Raw genomic sequence first — 9605 nt, 5'->3', positions numbered from 1 at the left:
AAATCAGAGATAGCAAAATCAAAAGAGATTCAAAAGCAAACAAACATAATCTCTTCCCAAAAGATCAGGATGCGAGGAATAGTATATCCAATTCAATTCAATTGAATTGTTTGTGCTAAATTAACGTTTATATACTCGGTATATATACTAAATATACCAATTACTCTTGTTCAGTGAAAATTTTGATCTTTATACCATTCTTCTAATATGACATCTAGTGGGAAAATTTACACAAACTCAGAATATGATTGGTTTTAATCCTAAAATATTTTTTTCATATTTTTTTAAGATTTATATTCCTCATATTTATATCAGTAGTATTGCCAAAGTCACAACATACCTAAAATGGAAGAAGTACGAGGAATCTTAAACAAAATATTTTCGACTGTTTTGGAAATGAGAAATATTGCCACACCTTTTTATTTAGGTTAGATTACCTAACGAATTTAGATTTATGATACTTGCATATTTGTTTCCAGAATTTGTGGTTTAATCCAGATGAACATCATATTGAGCACAGAACATTGAATTCGAATCTACTCCGATTGATCCCTACATAATATAAATTTTACATTCAAAGTTTTTATATTACTAAAATGTTATATGGTCTAGAGAATTATAAAATTAGTCATTCGGAATAATCAGAGATTGAGCCACATTATGCAGACTCACCTGTACGAAATTTAACAAACAATCATAACACTAACGACAAAGCTAAACACTGCGAAAATCCAATATTAATAACAATAAAAACAACAAACAAACAAACTAATCTTACAATAATGACCACTGACTGGCGAACGTTTGTGCGTTTGACGTTACGTCGAAAACGTATACCATTCCAATATTGTTGTTTTTTCTGCTCTGCCCATTATTACGTAGAACAGATTTCACCGCAATCTTTATTCCGAGAAAAATAGAAAACAAAACCAAAATAAAAAATACAAATCGATATTCGGCGTTTTGCTTTAAGCCGCTAGAAAAGATTTTATACGCTGTCCCCCCATTTTATTGATTCGGTTGAAAGTCATATCTGTGCAAATAACCTGGCAGGGTGTATTTTCTAAATTTTAGTATATAATGGACGCTGATTGTTGCAACAGTATCAGAATTTCGTATTCTTTCAACGTGAATAGTTGATCACCCAAACTAAAAAAAAAATCTTAGCAAAATGCGTTTCTTAGCTGTATTCGCCTTGTTGGCCTTTGTTGCCGTGGCCATGGCCGTTCCTGTTGACAATGTCGAACAACCACAATCCTTGTACGATGTCGATGTTCAGGGTCATGAAAATACCGGTGATCGTGAAGCTCGTCAATTCGGCTATGGTGGATATGGCGGTTATGGTGGTTTCGGTGGATACCGTGGCGGTTATGGCGGATATGGTGGTTATGGTGGATACCGTGGCGGTTATGGCGGATATGGTGGTTATGGTGGTTATGGTGGTTACCGTGGCGGTTATGGTGGATTCGGCGGCTACCGTGGTGGATTCTATGGCTAAGATCGGAGATATAGAAGTAAAACAATATTTACAACGAATTTTGAAATGATCCCTGACAATCAACAGCTGTGATTAAATATAATACTCCTTCTGAAAAAGGAATTGACCACATTTTGTCTATTTATTTGATTGGGAATGCAGGTTTTCTACTTAGTGCGTGTTTATAAGAAACATTATCTAAAATTGACTGCTTACATCCTGACAGTAGAAACATATGTTCTGTAATGTTGCAGTATTTAAAATTTTTCTAAATGTAGATCATTTGTACGGTGGGTACCAGATTGAGTGCACTGACAGGTTCCCTGTTGGAACTTGATCCAATTATGGCAGACATATTACGAAGTGTGTAGTGTATTAAAATAGTGAGGCAAAATTTTATCGTGATGGCCTGACAGGACATTTAAATCCTCAACCATGTGGTGTGTATTCCTAAAATAGGCGGGAACTATTATATGAGTGTTATATTAGAACATGACCTGTCTGAGAAAATGAAATATTAAATTACAGATAATTAAGTTGGAAATTTCCGCTAAAACCATCAAAATGCTTATAATGGAGCGATCCTTTATTAGGGCTATGTTGAACATTTTCTGTAAAGACGTTTCTCCAACAACAAGAACCCAGAATTCCAAATTACAGCCACTTTAGTTGGAAAAGGTTCGGAATACCTAAAATAGAAGGGCCCTTTATATGGGGTCAATATATAAACGTGAACCTTTAATGAAATACCCAGCAGAATTAATTAAGAACCTTCTGTTGGTTAAATACTATTTAATTAGAATCAAAAATATATAGGGTTAGCCATTTCAAGGTTTCAAAAATAAACGTAAATAAAACCCATAAAATATATTTTTCATGATATATATTTTTATACCCTTTACCACAATGTGACACAGGGTATTAAGTCTTTGTGCAAAAGAAAATTTGTTAAGAGGCAAAAGGAAAAGAGATCGACATGTGGTTCCTTTTAAAAACATCCACTTCACTTTCTAAGTCTCTGCTTTTCCGTCAGTCCGTTCGCATTTATGATCCGAATTGGAAGAAAGTTGGTATAAGTCACCTATTGAAATTGCGAAAAATCGGTTCAGACTTAGATAAAGCTGCCATATATATTTTCGTCCGATTATATAAAAATGAGGTACCAAATTCCCACGGTTTGTCCTTTTGAATCAAAATTTGGCATAACGTATGGAATAAAGTGTGTTAAATTTTGGAGAAATCGGTTCAGATTTAGGTATAGCTCACATATTAGGTTGGGGAAAAAGAAATCCATTAGATCGGTCGTCGAAAATGTCGATAAAATCGGGGAAATGATCGAAGTTTACCGGCATATTAGTTAGTCGTAAGATCGCCCAGAAGCTAAAAATCAACGATAAAACTGTTTTAAACCATTTACTCGAAGCTGGATTCAAAAAGAACCTCAATGTTTGGGTGCCACACCAATTAACAGAAAAAATAGGATGGTTCGAATTTCAATCTCATTCCTTGGCTAAACGGAATGCGATAGACCCATTTCTTAAATGGATGGTGACTGGAGATGAGAAATGGATCACATACGATAACCCTGTGAGAAAACGATTGTGGTCAAAGAGCGATGAAGCACCTTAAATGGTGGACAAACCAGGACTAAAGGCCAGAAAGGTTCTGCTATGCATTTGGTGGGACTGGAAGGGGATTATTTATTATGAGTTGCTTCCATATGGCCGAACGCTAAATTCTGATCTCTACTGTCAACAACTGGACCGTTTGAAGATACAAATTTAGATATATCTATTTCGGCTGATTTTAAATAAAATTTGCACCAAGATTTTATGATTTTCCGATTTATGCGAAATTTGGAACAGCATGATGAATTGAGTCTAGAATGATGTATGTAAAGTTTCGTTTATATCACTTCAGCTCCCACATATAATTTCGTTCGATTTATGTAAATGGTACTCCGGTCTCACAAGGTTCATCCGACTGACACGTATACCGAAATTTGGAGGTATACGGAATTACAAACATGTTTTATTATTTTTATTGTGAGTTGCCAAAAGGGAGTTAAACGATTGTTCCATCTTTGTGTTTGAAATATGCTGTAAAAAAATTCAAAATGTTGACCCTTTGTGGGGGAGGTATTAGAGGGAGGGCGCCGATAAGTCCCATTTGTCAACATTATACAGTAATGGTTAAAATATTATGTTGGGCAAAGTTCGGATGAAATCGGTTACTCCCTTCGAGAGTTATTATATTTTGAAATCGACTCCAAATTGTCTGAAACGGATTTGGTTGAAAGAGACATGAGGTCTAAAACCTAAATTCGATGAGACACATTTCTGCCCTTACCCTTTACCCTTATTGGTTTAACAGAGGACTTCAGGCATAGCATGTAAAGTTGGCTTTTTTTGTCCAAAATCAAGTTTGAATCAGATATTCCTTTATAAATTTTCATTTCATACAAAACAAAATTTAAAGACCAGGCCTTAATTCTCATATGCATTTCCCCTTAAGGCTGAGGGTATAAAATAAACTAATTTTTACGACATCATAGTTTGATAGAAGACGAATTCCAGTCCCATGCTTTTGAAACCACAAACTTTTCAATGGGATAGCAAAAATAATTTATAGCCGCCATTCTATAGTGGGAAGTCAAGCAATTGACTGATCATTAGCTAGGGACGTTTGAATGTTTGTATATTATCGACATTTTGACCAACCCCTACCAAAACCACACAGAAAATATGTAAAGTAAATTTTTTTGCACTACTGGGGCGACCGAAGAGCTCTAAATTCCAAAAATTGAATTTAGCGCTCTTCGTTATACTCCAATTTCTGGACTTAGATCTGGAATAAGTTACTAGGCTGCGATCAGTGTTGCCAATTTAGCACTTTTAGTGCTAGATTTAGCACTTTTTGAACTCGTTTAGCACCAAAAAAATTGATCTAGCACCTAGCACTTTTTTTAGCATTTTTTAATTTCTTAGGCATTTATTTACAAAATTTTGGTTTCAATGCAAAAAAATCCCGTTTTTCGATTTCATATTGAATTATGTTTCACGAGATGAATTTGATTTTCCAATGCTATCCAGCATGTGCCGTGCATTCCAAATTTCTTAAAAAATTGTCGGGTACTTCTTGTGGTGACTATGATATTGTCTGTTGGTAGATTGTTTATTTGGGAAAATGGAAATCCAAATTAAGTTGTACATTTTATGAGAGCGATGTAAAAATAATTCCAACATCAATTACGTTGGAACTTTCTGAAAATAGTTTTTTATTCAGCGGGAATCCCGAATGCCAAGTTATAACCACTTTAGATTACCGAAAAGGCGAGCGTACCCATTTATATTGGGATTGTGCCAGAATAAGGACCAAAATAGAAAAATTCTGGCAAACATATTTTTTATATTAAAGTCGCTGTTGGGAATGAGATTATAAACCCTTAAAAGTAAACAAATGGGACGGAAATTGATAATTGTCTTCATATTTGTACGTAATGTGAAATTACAGTTATTTACCTTAATCAAATTTGGACATTATTAGTAGGAAGATTTCAAACCCCACCAAAACAAAAAATAGAAAAAATTTGGTCAATTCAGTTGCATGTCCGACGTCCCCAAAATGTCGAATAAGGGGAGGGTACCGCTCTGTGGGGGCTACCCCTAAATATGGACCCATATTAATAATTTTTTATGAGGACATTTTTGACTCAAAAAATTTAAATAATCAAATTAAAACCAATGCAATTGATGAGCAATTTAGGTTGAACAAGTGAAAATGCGTTAAGTTCGGCCGGGCCGAACTTTGGATACCCTCCACCATAAATATACTGACAGGTACTATAAATAAAAATATAGGGAACATACCAAACAGTGTACATATACCGACATTTGATAACTATTTTAATATAAACAAGTGCAAAAGCGTTAAGTTTGGCCGGGCCGGTTATATGGGGTGAATATTAATAATTTTTGGTGAGGAGATTTGTAATCATATACGACTACAAAATACCAAATTTCAGCTAATTCGGTTGAAAAACGCGCTCAAGAACCTTAAAATATCGAAAATTGGGGGTACCGTTATATGGGGGCTACCCGAAAAAATTGACCCATATTTATAATTTTTTGTGGAGAGATTTGCTACCCAATAAGAACTCAAATTACTAAATTACAACCAATTCGGTCAAAACCACCCAAAAATTTGGAAATTGGGGGTACCCTTATATGGGGGCTACCCGAAAAAAATTGACCTATATTTATAATTTTTAATATAGAGATTTTCTACCCAATAAGAATTCAAAGTACCGAATTCCAGCGAATTCGGTCGAAAAATGCTATCAAACCCCACAAAATACCCCTATTTATAATTTTTAGTGGAGATATTTGCTACCCAATAAGAACTCAATGTACCAAATTGTCCTCAGACGGACAGATGGACATGGCTATATCGTCATAGAATTTACGGTGATCAAGAATATATATACTTTATAGGGTCAGAAATGATCATTTCGATGTGTTACAAACGGAAAAACAAAATTAATATACCATCCATACTATGGTGGAGGGTATACAAATGTGCCTAAAAAAAATATTGGGGTATGGTGTACCCAAAAAGGACCGATATATTCCATTTCCAATATCAAATCTCATAGAAGTAGTACCAACGTTGTGCAAAATTCCAAAGCTGTGTGTTCAATATTGCGACCTCAATGCGACGGACATGGCTAAATCGACAACGAATAGCCGTTAAGAATAAACGGGGTTTCCGATTAATATTTCATTATTAAATATTAAAAATTTAGCTCTAGAAATTTGTAGCACTTTTTTCTGGCACTTTTTTAAATTATTTAGCACTTTCTAGCATTTTTTTCAACAAAATCTAGCATTTTTCCTCAACAAAGTTTTGGCAACACTGGCTGCGATTGTGTTTATTGTATAGTAGAACATCAGCACCGTTCTTGAACCACTTGATTTTAAGTGTGCATCATTCATATTGGACCACGTAGCATTTTACGAGTATTACCCTGGACTGCCATGATGACAGTTTTTGGTAGACCAAAATGTGTCCTTTCAACCGGCTATTTGAACTTCTCGTAGGTTGGCATTTCATGCATTTATTACACCGTTTTGTTGATATCCAGGCTATGCGATTAAAAAAACGCTGCTCACCTCATTTAGTTGAAGTTAGAAGATGGAGCCCATCGGTGCACCAATACGACAAATAATATATGAACCACATCGGTTACTATCTTAGATACACTTTGGATATATTCCAAAAATACTTGGGTTCTACAACCATCAATTAACTCTTCACCACGCTGTGGTACAGGGTATGTATGTATATGTGGCATACATAATCTTTTAAAATTACAGTAAAAAATTCGGAATGATGTATACAATGTCGTGTGCCACATCTTATTTAAATCGATATGCATTACACCTATATATAATTTATAATGCGTTACTATAAAAAACTGGTGAAGGGTATCATATATCCGATCTCGTCCGTTTTTTGTCCTTTCCTAACGGGTATGCTTATTACATTTGTTTATGAACGACTTTTATTTGTTATGAACGACTTAAAACCATGGGAGGCAGCCGCAGTCCTCATCATGATGCACACAAAAATATATCCCATGCCATCCCCGAAAGTAATCAATGTGACCATAACCCACTTTAAAAATAAAAATCTTGCTATTTTTATTTTTAAAACAACAAGAAAGGGATCAAGCTGGCTTAACTAAAAAAGTAAAGACACACATCCCTACAAACAAATGCCACACTGAATCTATCCAATTTATAGATATTCCACAATATATAATTTCTAATTTTTATTTTTTTAATGCACAAACAAATTTGTTTTCGTAATTTTGTTTCTTATATATTTATACAGGATACATAATGTATCATTTAGCCGCGATATCTTCCGCCACGATAACGACCACCTCCTCTACCGCCACCACCATAGCCATAACCACCGCGACGATATCCACCATAACCGTATCCACCTTGACGTACAGCGCGTCCACCAGCATTTTCATGTCCTTGAACATCAACATCGTTTAAGGATTGTTTAGCAGCCAAGGCTCCTTCTCCATCCGCAGCAGTGGCATTACATGCCACTATGGCTAATAGAGCCACCAACACTAGACACAGAACGAAACGCATCGCTTACGAAACAATAAAAATTTTAACGACTTGTCGTGTTCGATTGCAGCTATCAAACTATTATTTGCAATTACAATTTATGGTCATTTTATAGGAAAAACTATAAAACAAATAAGTGGTGAATCTTAAACGATGCAATGCGAGAAACCATTTAAATGATGAAAACAATACGCCTAGAATCAAGTTAGGCTGTTTACAATGAAAGTGCATTCGCCACAAACGATTCAATGTGACGAACATTCAATGCAATATTGGATGTTACATTTACAAATTTGGTCGACAACTTTACATGGCTCTTGAAACATACATATGTAAATCGGATGCAACAATATTATAAATGAGTTGTAACTAAGAGGGCTATGTTATATATTATTTGTAGCGTAATGTAGTAATGTGTGAGGATCGATATGGTGATCCTCAATCTATATGTAATATTTTCTAAACTTCGTCTGAAAATTAGTTGACTCATTCCACTCTAACCAGAGGTACTGAATGGGTTCGACATTTATCATCAGAGTTATAGGTGTCACATGAAACCCCGGTCCAGTCCGGAGGTTTTCTTCGAATGTACTCTTTCAGGAGTTCTTGTCTCGTATGCCCGATAAATATAATTTTATTTGCAAATAATGAGCAATAATACGAAGCAATGAAAAAGTACCTTTGCACCATGTCCTTTGCAATGGCCAGAGTTATGGACCAATCGTCACGAAATTTTGCATGTAGAACCAGCAGCAACCAGAAGAAAATCAGTCAATATTTAGCGGATCAACTGAACCAAGACTTTTGTGTGAAAATTTAAAAAAAAATCCCATTCTATACCGTATATTTATACTACTGAAGGACAAATTCCGAGAGAATTTGACAGTATATCCAAGAGGAACGATGGACCTTAAATTTCGTGCTGATCGCTTTGATCGGTTATATTCAAAGACCCATGTAGTTTTAGGTGGTAATCAAATGATCTTTAGGGGATGAAATTTACCGAAAACTGTATTCTTATAGTCGCTCTACAAATTTTGCACGGGGATGGGGATCTGGACTACTATTTGACGAAATATTGTCCAAATGAAGAAAGTGTGTAAAATGACAAAATTTGAATCTTTTTCAATGTTTACTCAGGAAAAACATGATTCGGAAAATATACCAAAAAAGTGGAGCTGTTGACATCTGTCGGTATTTCCCAATCTCGGAATATAGATCGGCAGAAACATAAAGTTCGGTGTTAGTTGTTCAGAGTATCATATGGTCGCCTATACTGCTCAGCCCAAGGGGAACTCAAAGTACTAAATTGGGTGCTATACTATAAAGTGGACCGATATATTCCAAACATTCTAGAATTAATAACAATGTGTATGCGAAATTCCAAAACTCGATCTTAAATATTGCGACCTCTATCGTGATATCCACAGACAATGGACCAGCATAAATCGACATACAATTTTATTCTGATCATGAATATACACCCTTATGGAGTATCCAATGACACGAGGTTGTTGCCAAAGGAATGACAAATTTATTTTCTACAAAAGTACAAATACAACAATGTCAGCCGGTGTTACTAACAGATATGTACCCTCATTCCATGGTTTGCGGAGGACTTCGGAATTACACACAGGTTTTATAACCTCTCAAATCGTCAAATTAAATTCTTTCAAATTAAATTAACAGCTTTTTAAAATATTTACCTTTTGTAGGGGAGTTAACAAAAGAAGAGGACCGACGGGTCGTCCCTTTTCACTTGATATAAGGTTGGTAACGATTATAGGTTGTGCAGAGTTTTGTTCAAATCGGACAATTTTTACCATCTCGTGGGGGAGGTACCAAAAAGAGTTGACCGATATCCCCATCTTCGAACTTGAACTTAGTTTGGATGAAATCGGTTTATCTCTTCAAGTGTTATCGAACGCATCGGATGCACATTTGTAAATCGACTCCAAATTGTCTAAAACGGATTTGGT

The 9605-nt window shown here is 35.3% G+C and overlaps 1 protein-coding gene across 1 annotated transcript; it reads left to right on the top strand.

Moving 5' to 3' along the window:
• Positions 1 to 1171: 1171 nt before the first annotated feature.
• Positions 1172 to 1498, top strand: LOC133322035 (keratin-associated protein 19-2-like). Its single transcript, XM_061531103.1, has one exon. It carries the CDS (start codon positions 1172 to 1174, stop codon positions 1496 to 1498), a length of 327 nt encoding a protein of 108 aa, XP_061387087.1.
• The last annotated feature ends 8107 nt before the right edge of the window (positions 1499 to 9605 follow it).

The sequence above is a fragment of the Musca vetustissima genome, unplaced genomic scaffold, assembly GCF_032173495.1.
Source record: "Musca vetustissima isolate MV318-11 ecotype Yass unplaced genomic scaffold, APGP_CSIRO_Mvet_v1 utg33717, whole genome shotgun sequence".
Taxonomy (NCBI): domain Eukaryota; kingdom Metazoa; phylum Arthropoda; class Insecta; order Diptera; family Muscidae; genus Musca; species Musca vetustissima.
The sequence above is the reverse complement of the archived record's forward strand: the minus strand, read 5'-3'. Positions and strand labels throughout refer to the sequence as shown.